Below are 20385 nucleotides of genomic sequence, written 5' to 3' on the forward strand. Positions count from 1 at the left end.
CATTTGCATAGCATAAAGTACAGTGTTAAAATAGTGTCTTTAACATTTTAACCATGCATTATTTCTTTACCATACCTCTTTCAAATTATTAAAGGCATCGTAGGAAACAGATAGACACTAAACGTTATGGTTATCATCGTCCATGCATTTGTTTATCTGTTAACAGGTCTGTCCCATGACCTGTTGTCTGTCCTAAAGCCTCTCATTAAGAAACCACAATTAGATCCAAATGTATTGACAAATTACAGACCCATTTCAAATCTTCAATTTACGTCTAAAATACTAGAAAAAGTGGTGTCGGTCCAATTGTGCTCCTTCTTGCAAAAAAACGCTATGAGAAATTTCAGTCAGGATTCAGATCTCATCATAGCACAGAAACTGCGCTCGTTAAAATGACTTACTTCTAGCTTCTGACCAAGGCTATATCTCAATACTAGTGTTACTTGATCTCAGTGCTGCGTTCGACACTATAGATCATAAAATACTAGATCGACTACAAAATTGCACTGGTATTCAGGGACAGGCATTACGGTGGTTTAGGTCGTACCTATCAGACCATCACAATTTTGTTTATTTAAACGGGGAAAAATCTAAGATAACTACAGTAAACTATGGAGTGCTGCAAGGATCAGTGTTAGGCCCTCTGCTATTTTCAATATACATGCTGCCACTCGGCAATATTATAAGAAAACATGGAATTAGTTTCCACTGCTATGCCGATGATACTCAGTTATATATTTCAACACGACCAGATGAAATCTCTAAATTATCCAATCTGACAGAGTGTGTTAAAGAATTAAAACATTGGATGACTAGTCATTTTCTTCTATTAAATTCAGATAAGACTGAAGTATTACTTATTGGACCAAAAACCTGTACACAGAATCTCTCAGACTACAATCTGCATTTAGAAGGATGTACTGTTACTCCATCCTCGACAGTTAAAGACCTGGGTGTTATATTAGACAGCGAATTGTCCTTTGAAAATCATATTTCATATGTTACAAAAACAGCCTTCTTCCACCTCAGAAACATTGCTAAAATACGGAATATGTTATCTATTTCTGATGCAGAAAAGTTAGTTCATGCTTTCATGACGTCTAGACTAGATTACTGTAATGCATTATTAGCTGGTTGTCCTGCTTCCTCAATAAACAAGCTACAATTAGTACAAAATGCAGCTGCTAGAGTTCTTACCAGGTCAAGAAAATATGATCATATAACACCAATTTTAAACTCAAACTCTCAAACTCTCTAGTCCCGAGGTGACTAGAGAGTACATCAGCTTCAGTTTGGATCCAGCCTCTTAAGAAGACCTCAACATCTTTGAAGAGACAGCGCCAACTCCTGCGAGGACTTCAGAAGACGCAATCATCTGGATCAACATGCACATTCCCAAATTTATATATATCCTAATCATTGTTAATATGTAATTCATTTTCCCAGGAGCTCATTGCTTCTACCTTCAGTTAAACTGCTAACAGTGATTGTAAATTAATTGCCTAAATTATTACATTATTTGCTAACTGCATTCTTCTTTAAATTGTGATGTTGACATGCATTCTCTGTAAAGCTGCTTTGAAACGATAGGTATCATGAAAAGCGCTATACAAATAAATGTGAATTGAATTGAATTTTAACAGTCAGTAACCATTAACATAAACTGTGCTTTGCATAAAGATGGAGTGGATGTGATGCAGTTTAAATCAAATTAAGGCCTCCAAACATAGGTATGAATGGATTTAGATAGATCTCTGTGGCCTCTCTTTATTTCAGTCCCTCCTGCTTCATCCAGGGGGTCCTGAAGGAATTTTTATGGCAGTCCTTGGTTAAACCTTAAGAATGAGTTTGGTGGTTAGAGTCAATGTGTCGTCCAATGAGAAGTCCTCTCCTTGGTTTTGGTTTTGGTGGGTGCAGAAGGTCCCCCTTCCTGCTCTGGGAGAGGTGTCTGGCAGTTGTCCTAACATCTTATCTGATGTTGCTGAACATTTGTTTATGTTCATTCACCAAAGATCCACGCACCCATTATATGTACTTCCTCTTTAAGGCTCACCTCTGTGTGATTCACGTTGTCAGACAGATTTATGGTTCTGTTTTGCACACGTCACTCAAACACAGGTACCAGGAAACAGTTTCAGTTCAGACAAACTGAAACTGGAGTGTAGTTGAGCTGTTGTGTGTTTGTGTCTCTGTATTCATGCAGTAAAATGGAAGAAGCCGGATTTTCTGAAGATGAGTTCCTGTGTCCAGTGTGTCTGGATCTCCTGAAGGATCCAGTGGCCATTCCCTGTGGACACAGTTACTGTAAGAGCTGTATTACAGGCTTCTGGAATAAGGAGGATCAGAAGAGAGTCTACAGCTGCCCTCAGTGCAGACAGACCTTCAGTCCAAGACCTGCTTTAGCTAAAATCATCATTCTGGCTGAAGTGGTGAAGAAACTGAAGAAGAGAAAACTTCCTGCTGACTGTTACGCTGGAGCTGGAGATGTGCAGTGTGACGTCTGTACTGGAAGAAAACACAAAGCCGTCAAGTCCTGTCTGGTGTGTCTGAACTCTTACTGTCAGAATCACCTTGAACAACATGAGAGTTTGTTCAAAAGAAAGAGACACAATCTGACTGATGCCACTGGACGACTGCAGGAGATGATCTGCAAGAAACACGACAAGATCCTTGAGGTTTTCTGCCGCACTGATCAGAAGTGTATATGTCTGCTGTGTACAATGGATGAACATAAAAATCATGACACTGTATCAGCTGCAGCACAGAGGACAGAGAAACAGGTATGAACTTAAAGGGTCCCATTATGCTCATTTAGGGCAGGTTCACACAGAACGAAGAAAAAAGCAAAAGGTTTAGAGATGTTTTTTTGTTTTTCTCGAGATGCTGCAAAAAAAGAGTGCTACGGTTAAAAACACCCGTCTAGCGTGTGTTTACATAATGAAAAAGTAAAAAAAAAAAAAGATTAGGCTCCTCCCAATCCTATGTTTGTAACATCATTTATATAACATCTGACCTGCGTTGAACTCAATGGTTCAGAAAGCAGTCATTATGAAAATGGTGAGAAAACAACTAAAGATTGAGGCTGTATATGGGCCATTCTACAGAATTGGTGCAAACTGCTGTCCCACAACCCCCAAAAAAATTTTAAGCAAATTTTAGTTGTTTACTAAGATTCTTCTATTATCTATTGAATCCCATAAATATTTCAAATATCAGAAAGCTTAATATATATAAAATCATAATTTATTGGGTACTTTCAATTGGGAGGTGGCTGTCCCGAATCCTAACCCCTAAATTTCAACTTGTGAAAATGATATTGAAATAATTTTTTCTATTTTTTCCATTGTTGCTTTTAAAAACATATTTTCGATTTTTTTTTTTTTTTTTTTTTAGAAAGTTAAATTTTTTATTTTATTTTATATTTTATTTTTTTACAATTATGTAATAAAATGTGTTCTGCATTTTCATGTCACTACCAAAACTGTATATTTTAGTCCATTGGCTGAGACTGATTTTAACCACACTTCTACATTTTTGATCAGGCACATAACCTCTCTTTCATAGTGGATAGGTATCATCATTTTGAGTTAAATGTGATCAAAAGTCTGAAAATTTGTGTGTAACTTTAAAGGGTTAGTTCACCCAAAAATAAAAATGATGTCATTTATTACTCACCCTCATGCCGTTCCAAACCCATAAGTCCTTCGTTAATCTTCGGAACACAAATTAAGATATTTTTGTTGAAATCCGATGGCTCAGTAAGGCCTGCATAGCCAGCAATGACATTTCCTTTCTCAAGATCCATTAATGTACTAAAAGCATATTTAAATCAGTTCATGTGAGTACAGTGGTTCAATATTAATATTATAAAGCAACAAGAATATTTATGGTGCGGCAAAAAAAAAAAAAAAAAAATAACGACTTATATAGTGATGCCGATTTCAAAACACTGCTTCATGAAGATTTGGAGCGTTATGAATCAGCGTGTCGAATCGGTTCGGAGTGCCAAAGTCACGTGATTTCAGCAGTTTGGCTCATTCATAACGCTCCGAAGCTTCATGAAGCAGTGTTTTGAAAAATTAAATATGTTTTTAGTACATTAATGGATCTTGAGGAAGTAATTGTCGCTGCACTGAAACCAGGTAAGTGTTGCACAGCACACTCAGACCCCGCTATGGGCTGCATTTGTGTTTTTTTAAAGCATATAAATTTTTTATTTTTTTAGAAAATGACTGATCGTTTCACTAGATAAGACCCTTATTCCTCTGTATCGTGTAAAGCCCTTTGAAGCTGCACTGAAACCAGGTAAGTGTTGCACAGCACACTCAGACCCCGCTACGGGCCGCCTCACAAAAAAGCCCCCTGAGCTGCGTCTCTGCGTTCCACCTCGCTGCACCATTGCGGGAAAGCCTGCGGTCCCCTTGGTCCCGCTGTTACGGTCTCTGCAAGCCTGGCTAGTGCTCTCTAGTCCATCTCGCTGGCTCATTCAGATCATCAGGCTCGGCTATGCAATTCACCCGGCATCCCCCCAAGTTCAGTGGCATCCACTTCACTTCAGTGGAAGCTGTCGATGCTCATGTCTTGTGTGTGGAGATCGCTGTCCTACAGGCGAAGGACGCGTCAGAGCCGGTCCCTCCAGCCGATATGAGGTCGGGGTCCTATAGCCCCTACTTCATTGTACCCAAGAAAAGCGGTGGGTCCACAGATGCACTGGCACACAGCTGGCCCCGGGGCCTACGCAAATAAGTTTCCCCCAGTGAGCCTACTTGCACAGACCCTATGCAAGGTCATGGAGGACGAGGAGCAGGTCCTGTTAGTTTCACCCTATTGGCCCAAGCGGACCTGGTTCCCGGAACTCATGCTCCTCATGACAGCCCCTCCCTGGCGCATTCCTCTGAGGAGAGACCTTCTTTCTCAGAGATGGGGCACTCTTTGGCACCCGCGGAGGTTCTAGGTGACTTCCCCCTTGAGGTACTTAACACCATCCCTTTGGCATGGGCACCATCTACGAGACGTGCTTACACTTCAAAGTGGAACCTGTTTGTCAAGTAGTGTTCTTCTCACGAGAAGACCCCCGGAAATGTTCGATCAGAGTTGTGCTTTCCTTTTTGCAGCAAGGGTTGGAGCGTAGTCTTCCTCCACCCTCAAAATCTATGCTAATGCAATATCTGCATACCACGACCAAATAGATGGCAAGTCTGTTGATAAGCACGACCTGGTCGTCAGGTTCCTTAGGGGGGCGAGATGGTTAAATCCTCCTCGACCTCCCTCAATACCCTCTTGGGACCTTGCTCTGGTGCTTCGAGCACTCCAGAATGCTGCCTTTTAGCCCTTGCAGTCAGCAGACTTAAAGATTCTGTCTATGAAGACTTTGCTGCTGGTTGCATTGGCCTCTATCAAGAGGGTACGGGACCTGCAGGCATTTTCAGTCAATGAATCGTGCCTCGAGTTCGGGCCAGGTGATGGCCACGTGGTACTGAGACCCTAGCCTGGCTATGTGCTCAAGGTTCCTACCACTCCCCTCAGGGACCAGGTAGTGAGCCTGCAAGCACTGCCCTCGAAGGAGGCAGACCCAGCCATGGCTTTTCTCTGTCCAGTCTGTGCCTTGCGACTGTACATAGACAGATCTCAAAGCCTCAGGACCTCAGACCAGCTTTTTGTCTGTTACAGAGGCCAGCAGAAGGGAAAGGCTATCTCCAAGCAGAAGATGGCCCACTGGATAGTGGACGCCATCGCCTTGGCTTACCAAGCACAAGGCGTGCCCTGCCCACTCAGGTTGCCTGCTCATTCTATGAGAGGTGTTGCATCCTCCTGGGCACTTACTCGTGGCGCCTCGCTGACAGATATTTGTAGAGCTGCGGGTTGGGCAACACCTAACACGTTTGCTAGATTCTATAGCCTTCGTGTTGTGCCGGTCTCCTCCGGTATTCTCTCCTCAACCGGTCAGAGACATGGAGAGGTCCTGGCTTAGTGTCGGCTTGCAGCATTTACATGCGTTTATTGCTCCAGAGAGTCCCTATAAGGCAGACCCTGTTGAGTCCTCTGATCACCCTTCGGCAGCCAGACATGGCGGAGCGTCTGGCACCAGGCCTATACTCCGTAGCATCCTTGAGAACTGGATTTAGGCTGGGTACCATATGTGTGACCTTACAGGGATCCCATATGTGTAATTCCACGGTTGCTCCTAAACGAAGCCCGTGTCTTTCTCTTTGGGAAAACCCACCTCTTATCAGGTTGGAGTTACCCCAGTAACTTCCATATGGAGTGGAGTACAGCCCTACGGGGTTAGTCCATATGTACTTCTCCACATAACTCCTTCGGAGAAGGATGTGGCTTCCAAAGCATTCCTTTCCAATCAAAGGGCACGTTTTCCCAGTGTTATCCAGTAGTCTCACTGAGTGGGTTGTGTGGAACAGCAGTGATCGACACTCTCTGTGTTAGCCCTGTCCCATTGTCCTTTAGGCAAGGGGCTGCAGGAGGCTTGCACAGAGCACTGGAAGGGGGCAGCGCCTGTGGCACTTTGGTATGGACTCCTATTCGTCGGTCTGTCCGACATACGTCGAAAGTGACCGACTGAATGGGAACGTCTCGGTTCCCTGAAGGAGGGAATGGAGATTTACGGCAGACAAGGCGTCGGACAGATCGGCAAATAGGAATCTCGCTCTAGAACCGAGACGTTTTAACCTATTGTATTGCTCTTCATCTCACTAACATGCCAGTGGGCGGGGCTAACGTTGCAATGATGAAGTAGGCGTTGGTTTCTTCTGTGGAGGTGGCATTTCACCTATCTATGACACATAGGCACATTGCAGGATCAGTAGTTCAATGGGCCTGGTGTCAATAAAAACTTTTATTTGACTAACAAGAAAGTTTTCAGTTTAGAAACATACAGGATATTCTTATAGTACGTTGACCTATTATACATCAAAAGCTTAAGGAAAAGTTGATTTCTTGATTCATGACACCTTTAACACTGGCTTCTACAATAATCTTACCAAACAAGATCTTTAACTCCTCAGTCTCACCACTTTACTGATATTGGATTTATATCTGTTAATTTGATGATTTATGTGAAATTACTCCTGTTATTGGTTTGTCATTTAGCACCAGCTGAAGGAGATGCAGAGGTCGTTCCAGCAGAGGATCCAGCAGAGAGAGAAAGATCTTCAGCAGCTGAGAGAGGCTGTGGAGTCTCATAAGGTGAGTCTGGAGAAGAAGAGAAGTTTGAGAAGTCTCAGTCAGGACTCACTGAAGCCACTGTGTGATTGTGATGTGTGTCCTAACAGCGCTCTGCACAGACAGCAGTGGAGGACAGTGAGAGGATCTTCACTGAGCTCATCTGCTCCATTGAGAGAAGCCGCTCTGAGGCCACACAGCAGATCAGAGATCAGGAAAAGACTGCAGTGAGTCGAGCTGAAGGACGACTGGAGCAACTGGAGCAGGAGATCAATGATCTGAGGAGGAGAGACACTGAGCTGGAGCAGCTTTCACACACAGAGGATCACATCCATTTCCTGCAGGTAACAGATCTAGAAGAACAGGATCATAGTGGACTTGAGCAAGAGACTCACAGAGAAACATTTCATGAGAGAAGAATGAGCCGTTGATTGAAGTGTTGATTTGTGTGTTCGGTCATTATATAATCATCAGTCACCCTGCAAACGTGCCCCTGCGGGGCCCATGTTGGCTTTTTGTGGGCACAGTGGGCTAGGGTCAGCCCACATCAAACCTAAACAGACTCAGTGCGGGCTTGCCCAGGCGAGGCCCACAGCTTTTGGCTCACTGCGGGCTCTCTGTGAGCAGCCCACACTAGCAGAATGCCCACATTAAGCCCATAATTGCCCAGTGTGGTCCAGCCCATTAGGTCCCAGAGCAACTTTTGTATCTTTGGGCCCAAGCACGTTTTGTGTAGGCAGCCCACTTTCATTTCCCATGCTCTGTTTGGCTGCTTTTTAAAATGTAATGTGAAATTCAATAAGCCCTAACCCTAACTCTAACACTGCACAGAAGGAATAAAAAGAAAAAATCTATTATTTGCATTGGATAGTGTCTACAAGATAACGCACAATCACTTAACAACTCTTACTTTAAAAAGCCTACAGCTTGTTTGCAATCACATGGTTCTGATGACGTGTGAAATTCATGTGGAGGGCAGGAAATGAAAATTAGGAGATGCAGAAAAGTCTGTACTGTGCTGGTTTAGAAAGGTATAAACAGAAAATTACAACTGTATGTTATGAAGAGGAGCGATTTTTCTACTGAATTGAAAGACTTGCCTGCTATCTAGGTGTTAGATATAGAGAATGTAAAGCTGCCGTTACGCCATGTTGAGTACTAGTCTGGTTTATTTATATCGCGCTGCCTTTCTGCTAGTGAATTTAGGGCAGTATTTTGATTTTCTGTCGTGACTGTGAAAAATGTTGTGATTGTAGGTCATTAATGTTGAATCAAGAATTGCAATAGGAACTCACATCATTGTTTAAGGAAAAAATTGGACGGTGTAATGCAATTTTCACTTTCATAAGTGAGGGCTGCCCATGTAGGGCCAGCGCTGAGGGGTCAACATTTTACCAATGAGCAAATTCTTATTACTCAATTTAAAATAATGGTTTTCTATTTGAATGTACTTTAAAATATAATTTATTTCTGATGCAAAGCTGAATTTTCAGCATCATTACTCCAGTCTTCAGTGTCACATGATCCTTCAGAAATCATTCTAATATGCTGTTTAATTTTCAAAGTTAGAAAGTGGAAACAGTTGTGCTGCTTAATATGTTTTATTACATGCTGAGTTCCTTCAGTCAATTGATTTAAAATCTTTTATTTAAAAATGTTAAAAATAACAGCATTTATTCAAAATGGAAATCTTTTCTAACAAATTACCTTTACACCACCTACTTTTTACCCTAAACTGATATTTTTTAAACCAATATCACTCTAAGTAAATAAAATATAGTGTACATGCCATGGTATATTTGATGAGTATGGTACCAATTTTATTGTTTCCACCAAACATATACATATTCCTTTAGGTCTTTAGATGTCTTGTCTCAGACCCAACCTTATGTGAACTTGAACTTGTCTTGGACCTCTTTGGTCTCGGTCTCGACTCAAACTCGACCCTCTCTGGTCTCGGTCTCGACTCAAACTCGACCCTCTCTGGACTCGGTCTGGACTCGGACTCGAATGAGCTGGTCTCGACTACAACACTGTAATTAACAGTAAATAAACCTGTAAACTACGGGTGATTCATCCAAATAAAGCCTGCATTACCTTCGCTATTTTTTTTTAACTGTTAAAGCATTATTGGCACGTTAACTTGCCGCACAAATCCGACAGTGCAGGTTATTGGCTGAAGTGCGGAGGTGACGAGCTTTGATTTCTGTTTTCTGTAGAGTTTCCAGTCTTTCTCAGCTCCTCCTGAATCTACAGATGTAAATGACGATCCCTTCAGTTCTCTCTCCTCTTTTGATAGCGTGAGAGAATCGGTCCATCAGTTGAGAGACAAACTGGAGGATTTCTGCAAAGAGGAGCTCAAGAAGTTTTCTGACAGAGGTAAAGTCCTGGAGATTCATCTGCTCTCAGAAATGATCCTCCATCATCTCATATTATGTAGAAGATCAAATTAGAAATGTCTTAGGAACGGATGCAGGGATCATTTTCTCTTGACATGATAATCACACTCTTCATGTCTGTTGATTTCCACAGTCACTTTCACCAACATTGTTCCCAGAACCAGGAACGACTTCCTACAATGTAAGTCACTAAGAAAACAAGCAGAAAATCTCACTGAGTGTGTTCATGTTCTTCCTGTATAAGGAGAAAAAAACATGACAGAAGAGTTTTATAGTTGATCATGTGAATGCTGATTTGCACAAGATATCTGGTAAAATGTACTGAGACACTGATGATATATTGAACATTAAGAGTTAAGATACATTAAAAGATCAGATTCATAATTCCTGATTCTGATGTGTTTTATCTCCATTAGATTCCCATCAGCTCACTTTGGATCTGAACACAGTGAATAAATACCTCCGTCTCTCTGAGAGGAATAGAGTGATTACTGGCACTAACAAAGTCCAGCCATATCCTAAACATCCAGACAGATTTGATTATTATGAGCAGGTGTTGTGTAGAGAGAGTGTGTGTGGACACTGTTACTGGGAGATTGAGTGGAGTGGAGATGATGGTGTGTTTATATCAGTGTCATATAAGAGCATCAGCAGGAAGGGACGGGGTAATGAGTGTTGGTTTGGATATAATGATCAGTCCTGGAGTTTGTTCTGCTCTTCCTCCAGTTACTCATTCAGACACAATAACATACTGACTAAACTCCCTGTAAAATCCATCAGCAGTAGAATAGGAGTGTATGTGGATCACAGTGCAGGAACTCTGTCCTTCTACAGCGTCTCTGGAGACACAATGAGCCTCATCCACACAGTCCAGACCACATTCACTCAACCGCTCTATCCTGGGTTTGGGATTTATATTGGATCATCAGTGAAAATGTGTTGATGAATCAGAACATACTGTAGAGAGATTCTACCCATAATGCTTTGAGCTCATGATGAATCAGTAACAGTGAGATGTTATAGAGTCTCTTATTTTCTCTTCATTACATTAATACTACAGCTGAACGTCTGTCAGTGAAATATCATGTCAGAATAAATGTGTGTAATGAATCCTCATATAGACAGTGAGATCAGTGTGTGTTTGTGAGTCATGATGAGTGACGGTGTGTATCTGTGCTTTTATCAAACTGTGTTGATGGAAATCAGTCAGTCAGTTCTTACTGTAGTCACATAAATCATTTTTATTATTACTGTTAAAATTACCTTTCATTAAAATGTATTCTTCAATACAAAAGTCATTTGTAAAATTAATAAATGTAAAATGTTCATTTTTGGGTGAACTATCCCTTAAATGATGAAGTGTAATGTTTCAATAGAGGATGTCAAACACTCTCATGAGCTTCTTCTGCATCTAGCAGCACCTTCAGAGATGAGACCCATGTGATCTATAACATGACCTTTGACCTTCCTGAAAGATGAGCCAATCCCACGCAATTATGACCTCTGTCAGTATTTCTAAATGTTAAAGAAACCTTCTGTACCTGAAAAACTTTTAACTTCTGTTTTTGATCTTGTATTTGTTGTGTGTAATTTGCTTCTTTGTTCTTATATTTAATAACAAAATTAATGTCATATTTACCCTGTAACTACATGAAACAAGAGTGTAACAAGCTCCACTTTAATTTACGGCCCGTAATGTCATAAAAAAGATTGCAATAGTCGTTTCTACTTGCCTTGAAACAACTTAATCAGTGCACTTTCTCGCTAAATTGCTCCCAAACGTAAGATTGTTGTCTATCATAATAGTGTAAGTACCCCTTAGTTATAAAATATTTACAGTATAAATAATTTGTTATTTTCCTGGTTGTTACCCCTTTATTCCCAATACTTTACATATTGTTCCCCCTATACTTACACATACTTACTGTATAGTTACACTATAATTATTGAAAGTTACGCTGTAAATTCTTTGTAATTACGCAGTTCTTTCCAGGCTGTAATCTAGAGCGTTACCGTAAAATCTTTATAACACGGAGAGTGATCACAACAAGCTATATCACAAATAACATTTCTAAATGTGTTTTCATACATTATCCATGCTGTGAGCACTTACATATTCAAGCAGATCAGAAATTATAAATCTGTAATAAATAGGGGTGTGACGAGATCTCGTGTCACGAGACTAAAGTGTGACGAGATGTGATTTCTCGTCGAGGCGAAAAGTAGTCTCGTGATATTGCCATGACAGAGTGGCTAGGATTATTAGGAAAGAATATGCTACCGCTACGTTTACATTATGCCTCCACTGTCGTTTTGCTTTGTATTTAAATAAAAAACATTTAATTCAGTTGGATAACGGTCGCCGCTGCTCCATATTTACAGAGTACGCGCAATCGCGAAAGTGAAAGTAAACGCGAGCGCGCATTCAAACGCGATTTCAATACCCCGCATTTTGAAAGCGGCTCCCTGATGAATGCAAATATCTCTCAATATGAAAGCTATCTTAGACTGGGCAGTGTAGTAACCATCTCTTAGCTCTGTATCAAAGAAAAATTGAATGCGATTATGGTTGCACTTATTGTAAAGTGTTACCATAAAAATGAATAACAGTTTTATCTTAATCTTATTAAGCACAAACAATAAGGTTTAATTTGTTAACATTAGTTAATGCACTGTGAACTATCATGAACTAACAATGAATGACTATTTTTATTAACTAACATAAACAAAGTTTAATAAATACTGTAGCAAATATATTGCTCATTGTTAGTTGATGTTGGTTAATACATTAATGTTAATAAATGAGACCTTATTTGTAAAGTGTTACCATTTTCATTTATACTGTTTGTATTTCTATGATCAGTTTGTGGAAAGGAGTTCAGTGAGAAGGTCAAAAGTTGTAGAAGCTCATAAATCATGTACAGTAAGATCTGAAGAGACTGAAATCATACAGAAGAGAAGTCAGTCAGTTGAGTTAGTGGCAAAACCTTTTACAGTACTTGAGTATTGTTGTTTTTTACTGCATATGATAATTCATACTCAGAAAGTAGAACTGAAATGACATTCATTACAAGATGATTAGTTAAAACATTTCAAATACACCTGCAGAATATTTTTTCTAGTCATGTATTCGCCATTGAGGATTTCTTAAAAATAGTGTGTAAAAATCTTGTCTCGTCTCGTGAACTCAATCTCGAGTCTCGTCTCATCTCATCTCGTGAGATACCTGTCTCGTCACACCCCTACTTGAAAGTCTATTACTGTTTGTCACTGAACATTTCTATTGTAAAACATTTGTCTAATACTTCCATCTACTTCCATCTTTCCACAATCACTTGTTGCATTGTGACAGTGACAGTAAGACCCACCTACTTTGATTTGATTGGCCATCTCAATCATTTTGACATTGACGAGCGATGTTAGACCGTTGAGGCAGAGCAACCTAAAAATTTAATCAGCCTAAAATTGTCACTTTTGTCATCCTAACAACGAACAGCTTTACTCATTCTACACTTAAATGATAAAGATATGAATATTATTATTATGAATTTATGAATATATATATATATATATATATATATATATAATGTGTGTGTGTGTGTGTAAATATATATATATATATATATATATATATATATATATATATATATATATATATATATATATGTTGCTCAGACAAAATCATTTGCTCTGGTCTGGTCACCCAACAAGCACGGCACAGTCATCTGCTATTGTTCAAACTACAAACAAAAATTTCCCTATTTAAGTTTCCAAGATTTTCCAGTGTACGCAGAAATATGTGCCTGTTGAGCTAGGGCGATTAAAAGAGATGAGGGGCTGAGTTTAAAAATCCTTTGTTGGAGATCTTTATGTACATCAGCCAGTGGATGAACCAGGATTTAAAAAAGTAGCAGTGCCGTCTAGATTCCCCTGGAATGACTGGAGTAAAGGTATTAAGCCTGGTAGTACATTACATTTAACAATTAATTACAATTTATTACATTATATAATTACTGTGCTTAACAGTTAATTATGCTTGTATAAAAACACATGAAGAAAAAAAAGAATGTATGGAGGTTGAGTATTGAGCCTGTTTTGCATTTTTTTATATAGCTTGTGTTAGTCCATAATAAATCACCCTGTTACCAATAAATACAACTATAACATATGGCAAATTTTGTGTTTTTTTGGGGGGGCCTGAGAAATTATTACCAAATAACTATAATGACAATCATGTGTATCAACCTATTTCACATCTCTAGAAATGCAGCCATATTAGTATTACAAAAGAAAGAGTAACAGGTTTTCTCTGTGGCAGTCAATTATTTTGTAACTTTCGGGTTAGTAGGATTCAGAGCAGCTGTGATTACTGTGAAAAGTTTTGGTCCTGATCCAAAAATCAAGTCTTTTACAGGAAGCTCAGTTACTCTGAATAATACCACAAGATATGATGATGATTTAGATGATTGAGAACCTCTAAAGATATTACACTGTAAACAGTCATTATAGTCTCTTCATTTCATAAGAATTACTGTCAAACTCACTGTGGCGACCAGGGCGGGCGAGAGCCGTGAGGGAACGGCGCGAGGCCGGTGGCGCGAGTGTTAATGAGCTTCACCTGGGAGGCGCACCGGCCTTGAGTCCCTCACGGAGGAGCTCCGGGAGCATAAAAGGAGGAGCGACTACAGTGAAGGACGAGAGAGGACCAGGCCTGGACTTTATGTTATGTTTTATTATGTTTGTGTGGCCGGCAGACGTCCGCGAGGGTCTGCCGGCATTACTTTCGTTTTGTTCTTTGTTTATTTCTAATTAAAGTTTTGTTGAATGTTCGCCGGTTCCCGCCTCCTTCTTCCCGTATTTACGAACTACGTTACATTGGTGCCGAAACCCGGGAGGAAGGAGGGACATGCTGTCGAGGAGCCCTCGCTGCTGAGGGGGATCGCGGTGCTGCGGAGTTCGGGCAGCGCGGGAGTGAAGACCGCGAGAGGCTGCCCGAGGCGGTGGTGCTGGAGCCTTGTGAAAGGTGGGACGGAGACCCGGATGCCGTGCTCCTGGGACGAGGTGGGATGGCTGCCGTCCTGGACCTGGAGGGAGCGGAGGAGTCGCCGCCGTTCGCCGTGGGCCGGAGCCTGCTGCCGTCCGCCATAAAGGGGAGGAGCAGGGAACGGGGGACTCACTGCCGGCTGCCCTCAGTCCGGAGGAGCCATCGCCGGCCGCCAGGAGGCGGTCGAGGATCGGGCCGTCCACCGTGCGTCCAGTGCCACCGCATGGCACCGCGAGGAAGAGCCTCCCGGCTGGCTGAGGACCGAGCGGCAGTGTGTCTGGGAACCGGACCAAGAATTTTTTTTTCTCTCTTTTTCCTCTCTCCCCTCTCTCGTTCTGTCGCTCCCTTGCTTCCGTCTCCTTTCTCTCGTCTCGTCTGTCCTTACCCCCAGGTGCTGCGGCCGCCGAGACAGGCCCGGGGGGGAGTAGAGCGCAGTCTCGGGAGTACCCCCCGGCCTGCGAGGGGCGATGGGGGTATGTGGCGACCAGGGCGGGCGAGAGCCGTGAGGGAACGGCGCGAGGCCGGTGGCGCGAGTGTTAATGAGCTTCACCTGGGAGGCGCACCGGCCTTGAGTCCCTCACGGAGGAGCTCCGGGAGCATAAAAGGAGGAGCGACTACAGTGAAGGACGAGAGAGGACCAGGCCTGGACTTTATTTTATGTTTTATTATGTTTGTGTGGCCGGCAGACGTCCGTGAGGGTCTGCCGGCATTACTTTCGTTTTGTATTTGTTTATTTATATATTAAAGTTTTGTTTGAACGTTCGCCGGTTCCCGCCTCCTTCTTCCCGTATTTACGAACTACGTTACACTCACTAACAAACAGCACTGAGTAATGAAGACAACGCTTAGATGAATGAATGATACGCATTAAGGTGTATGTTTTTTCTTCTCTCTTACTTCAGTCTGAAACAGAAACTATAAAAATAACAACACCTTTAAAGGTCTAATTGGCATCCCCCTATGTGGGGTTATCACATGTATCCAAACTGGTCATAGGCTCCATCTCAGATATAAAAATAACTCAGCAATCACAGATCTTGCAGTTACTTCAACCAGGAGATGGAGTAATGGCTGAAGGGGTTCCAGACTGAGAAGATGCTGTCAGAGGTGGCACTCATCATCCCTCCACTGTAGAAATACCGTCAGCTCAGCTTGGAGGACACACAGAAGACCCAGGCTATGACCCGTCTGAGAATTTTAATTGAGCGAGCTAGACACAGGGTGAAGGAGTACCATATTTGGGATGGGCTTGTTCCTCTTTCTATGGTAGGTTCAGTCACAGTCATCAGCTGAGGGTCAAATGTTGCCAGTGACGACTCACGTGAGCCACCTGCTGGTGCTTGCGCAAATAACACCCATCTACAATCTCAGACGCAGATTGAATCACTGCTGCTAGTTGAAACGATGCTGCCCCCGGGGAAACACTTCCAATTCATGGAAATTTTGCTGCTATTGATTCAAAACGTGAGCGCCAGTGATTGAATGTCAAAGTGCGCCCTGTCCCCAGCTGAACTGGGCAAAGCAGACTATCAGGTGGACCCCTGCACTTCCCTAGATCCGGCCCTGATGGGTTTATGTGTTTTTATAGAAACAGAAGACAGATTCGTAATGAAACATAGAAACATATTTGCCTGTTTCTATCACGACCACATAACCCTATCTTGGTCACAAGCCACTTCCTCTATTCATATTAGGAGTCATTTAGGTGTATAATATTATCTTTTTGGATTTTATTATCTCAGGGTCTACTTCTGATCACTACCGTACCTCCTAGGCCTACGGTTCAGATATCAACCAAGCCTTCCTGGTTGGGGTGGGTTAGCCTTCCGTTCAGTGCACCACAGCTGGCTCTTCGCCCTCAGAGGACAGCTATGCCTGCTAATGCACTCCCACGGCCCACTCTGTTGCGACTGGTTGGCAACCTTGACCGACTTTGTAAAGTCTGTCGGGATATCACTATAAAAATGTATCTTTTTCTCATGATACCTCAAATAGATTCTTACTCTACAGCAGTGTTTCCCAACCTTGTTCCTGGAGGCACACCAACAGTGCACATTTTGGATGACTCCCTTATCTGGCCCATATATTTCTGGTCTTAGAGTCTCTACTAATGAGCTGATGAGCTGAATCAGGTGTGTTTGATTAGGAAGAGTTGGAAAATGTGTAGTGTTGGTGTGCCTCCAGGAACAGGGTTGGGAAACACTGCTCCACAGCAATGAACAGACTGAGACAATACTATCAGATTTTGAGAGCAGTTATCATTCTCATTTTAGATTTTTTTGCAGAGGCAAAAGCTAAATACACCACTCCATGCCAGCTGAGCTGGAAGTTTCATATGCCAGATGCACAATTACATTTTAAGGCTTACCCTGTCTCTGTTCAGTATATGTTTTCTTCTCTAAAAATGTCAGGTGTCTCCTTTGATCTTCTGTGGTTGTGGTTTGTAGCTGGCTTACGCTTGCTGCTGCTTGCTTGCATTAATCACAAATGACACACATAATCTCTACATTCATGCACATGTTGCTTCTACTTGCATTAACGTCCTGTGTGCGTTAATTGTTACATTACTTACATCAATTTCTTTATTTACCTGCATCATCACATTTCTTGTTTGCATCAATGGCAAAGTCTTCATATTTGGCACACATCAATGCTCCTTTCCCCCAGAACTCATATTCACCCACACACATATACTGCAACATGCGTCATCTTTACAGGATGTGGTATACACATGCGTGCACAGTATGTTTTTGTCACGCTATTCAACCTTAATGGCCCCTAGAGAATCTACAAGATATTTGATTTTCAGCTTTTTGTTATATCTTTTCTTATAATTTGGATTTTTATCTCATTGATTGGAAAATAATTCCATTTCTCTTGACAATAAGAGTCACTTGTTTACTTTGATCACAGCAAGTGACAGTCCTAAAAGAACTGAATATTCAAATTAATCATGAAAGATGTACTGCAGTAGACACAGACAGGATGGATGAATGCCTCTGTTGCCACTCTTCTGCAGTGATAACAGTGTGCAACACTAGCTAATGTTAGCTTGGAAATGGAGTCCACTAACATTAGTTACTCTCCCAGAGTATGGCGTTCAGTCTCTTGTGTGTCACGTCACTGTTTTGGGCTTATGCTTGCTCATGTACCTATGGAGTGTGATCACGTTCGCGAGCAAGTGAGGATCATCTGCATTTCACTTAACGGCCACCGGTGTCACTAATAACAAGGGTTTTCTAATTCTTACTACCAGTACCTTTAACTTAATGTTATCAGTCATTTGCATTAATGCCTGTTTAATTATACTTACCTTAAAAATGAATTCTCTTCTTAAAGAGAGCAACTTCCAAGCTGCCAACCAACTAATTGATACTATGAACAATCAACCAACTAATTGATGTTATGAACAAGCACTTGAGCTGCTCCTTTGAACATACCACCCTGAACGAGAATGGTACTCTCCAGGAGGACTGTAATGTGATGACTGAATGCATGCATAAGATCCAGGCAGAAGTAGAGAAGATTGACAAGGAGCTGAAGGAGAAGCTGGAATCTACTCTGTATGAGAAATTGCTACACTGTCTCTACTACAGATTTTAACTGGATTTCAAAAGTTTTTGAAAGAGTTTGTTGCAACTGTGGGATCTACTGTTTTATTTGGTTATTTAATTAGGGGACAAGCACTGAAGGTACGATGGTATCTATTTTATCACTAAGTTTTCTTATTCATGAGTTCACACTTACAAATGATTAGATAGAGTAAAAAAGTATGCATATTTGGCATGCTTTCCAGGGGAGGGCTCTGAGCTCGGAATGTGGCCCAAACCCAGAATACTCCCTCGTATCTCTGGCTGGATAATAACCAGGCGAGTGTGGTGGAGGCCAGGGTGGTGGAGGGATGCAGAAAAAAAACGTTAAGGAACATAGGTGAGTTGGCTATGTATTTATAGTCTTCCTCTTATGCCGACTGGGTAGATCAGTTGAACATGCTCCTCCCGAACTTTGTTAATAAAACATCATTTATTATTCGTCCACTCTGGGAGTCAATGGCAGCCCATAGAACTGTATGGTAAAACGTTGTGAAATTTGGCACACTAATATAGTCCATGACAGTCCAAACATTCACCACAGCAAATTTGGAGTCTCAATCCCTCGAGCACCACCAACTGTCCAAATTTTCACTTACGTTTATGCTAATAACTTCTGAACCGCAAGGGTTATAAACGAAATTCTGTAATACTTTCTATGAAGCCTGTATTTAATAAAATACTTATCCTTAATTAATGAATAACTACTCAGGAACAAATGAGTAATGCATTATTAACACTCTAGTAACTACCATTAACTAACAAGAAACTCTGATTAATGAATTAGTAATAGTACTCAGTTGAATGTGGTAGTTCACTATTAGCTAATCAGTAACTACTATTTTTTCATACCTCCTGGAGAACTACTAAGAACTACTAGTAGTTCTCTGGGAGATATGAAAAAAACAGTACTTGTAGTATATACAGGTTCATTATTAACATAAATGATGCATAATGTATAATTCTAAAGTAAAGGTCATGGTAACCTACTAGTAATGACCTACTAGTAAAGTATTATCAAATCCTTCAGAAGGAATTACTAATTATTTGGATCAGTGTTCTAAAGTGAGAAACATGATAACTCTCTAGTAACTACTGAAGTCTTTGTAAACTTTTGAGGTTTTTGTACAGTTTTGGATAGTAATGACTCAAAAGTTACTACATCATTCTACAAATTATTTGGATCAGTATTCTAAAGTGAAAATCATGGTAATCCACTAGTAATTACACAAATGTTACCAAATCCATCAGTAGGAATTACTGTACAAAACTGTACAAAAACGTACAATGAAGGATCAGTATCTAAAGTGTTACCGGGTATTCTTAATGCATTATAATACAAGCATAATGCCTTACAAACAACATTAGAATATGTTGTATCATCTTATAAATAATCGTAACAACAGTTATAATGCATCATAATTCTTACCTATTTGTGGTTATAACTTTTAAGAGTACAATGCATTATAACATCAGATGAAGCCTGCATTTATAATGCATCATAAGGGTATTCTTAATGCGTTATAATACACACATATAATACACTTACAACACATTATAAGGTTGTTTATATCATCTCATGAATAATTGTAACAACAGTAATATTACCTATTTGTGGTTTTACTATTAACAACTATTAAGAATATGATGATTTAAAACACACAATAAACATAATTTTATCCACTTAAGTTATAATGGATTAGGTGCATAGCAGCTGCAAAGGGGGCGCTCACAAGCACCCTTCTGATAAATGATAAATGGGACACCCTACGGTCTTGTGGATTTAACGGACATGCGCACGTCGCAGCCATTGTAAGTCCACATACAAAAGTGCATAGAAGTGTGCCATTTCGGATTCAGCCAAAATATATATACAGATGAATGTTATGTGCTTTTCAAAAGATTGCAATGTGTGGTGATTGGGTAAGTCAAGAACAAACATTTGTGATTGGTTGAAGACAACCATGTGATGTGTTCAAAACAACAGTGATTATTATTTTTATTTTTTTTTGTAAAGCTCTAGATTACAGCCCATAAACTACTGTGCACGTAACAAAAAAATTACCAGCGTAATTTCAGTAATTATAGTGTACCTATAAAGTAAGTATGTGTAGGTATAAGGGAACAATATGTCAAGTTTGGGGAATAAAGGGGTAACAACTGGGGAAATTAACAA

The 20385-nt window shown here is 40.8% G+C and overlaps 1 protein-coding gene and 1 long non-coding RNA gene across 2 annotated transcripts; one reads left to right on the forward strand and one right to left on the reverse strand.

Moving 5' to 3' along the window:
• The first annotated feature begins 2133 nt into the window (after positions 1-2133).
• On the forward strand, positions 2134-11382 carry LOC125246296 (tripartite motif-containing protein 16-like). The gene is made up of 6 exons (XM_048157242.1): positions 2134-2780; positions 7105-7200; positions 7287-7520; positions 9396-9555; positions 9709-9756; positions 9992-11382. Exons 1-6 carry the CDS (start codon positions 2208-2210, stop codon positions 10516-10518), a joined length of 1638 nt encoding a protein of 545 aa, XP_048013199.1. The 5' UTR covers positions 2134-2207; the 3' UTR covers positions 10519-11382.
• LOC125246386 lies at positions 5431-11584 on the reverse strand. Its single transcript, XR_007179833.1, has 3 exons — positions 11493-11584; positions 6274-6277; positions 5431-5443 (listed from the first exon to the last, which is right to left on the reverse strand). It is a non-coding gene; the product is annotated as an uncharacterized LOC125246386 (long non-coding RNA).
• Between the last annotated feature and the right edge of the window lie 8801 nt (positions 11585-20385).

The sequence above is a fragment of the Megalobrama amblycephala genome, linkage group LG14 (assembly GCF_018812025.1).
Source record: "Megalobrama amblycephala isolate DHTTF-2021 linkage group LG14, ASM1881202v1, whole genome shotgun sequence".
Classification (NCBI taxonomy): Eukaryota; Metazoa; Chordata; class Actinopteri; order Cypriniformes; family Xenocyprididae; genus Megalobrama; species Megalobrama amblycephala.

Excerpts from the sequence above, each read along its gene's own strand:
- LOC125246296 (XM_048157242.1), top strand. The coding sequence starts at position 2,208 with ATGGAAGAAGCCGGATTTTCTGAAGATGAGTTCCTGTGTCCAGTGTGT. Across the intron at positions 9,556-9,708 it reads CAAGAAGTTTTCTGACAGAG|TCACTTTCACCAACATTGTT; the intron begins GTAAAGTCCTGG and ends TGATTTCCACAG. Across the intron at positions 9,757-9,991 it reads CAGGAACGACTTCCTACAAT|ATTCCCATCAGCTCACTTTG; the intron begins GTAAGTCACTAA and ends TATCTCCATTAG.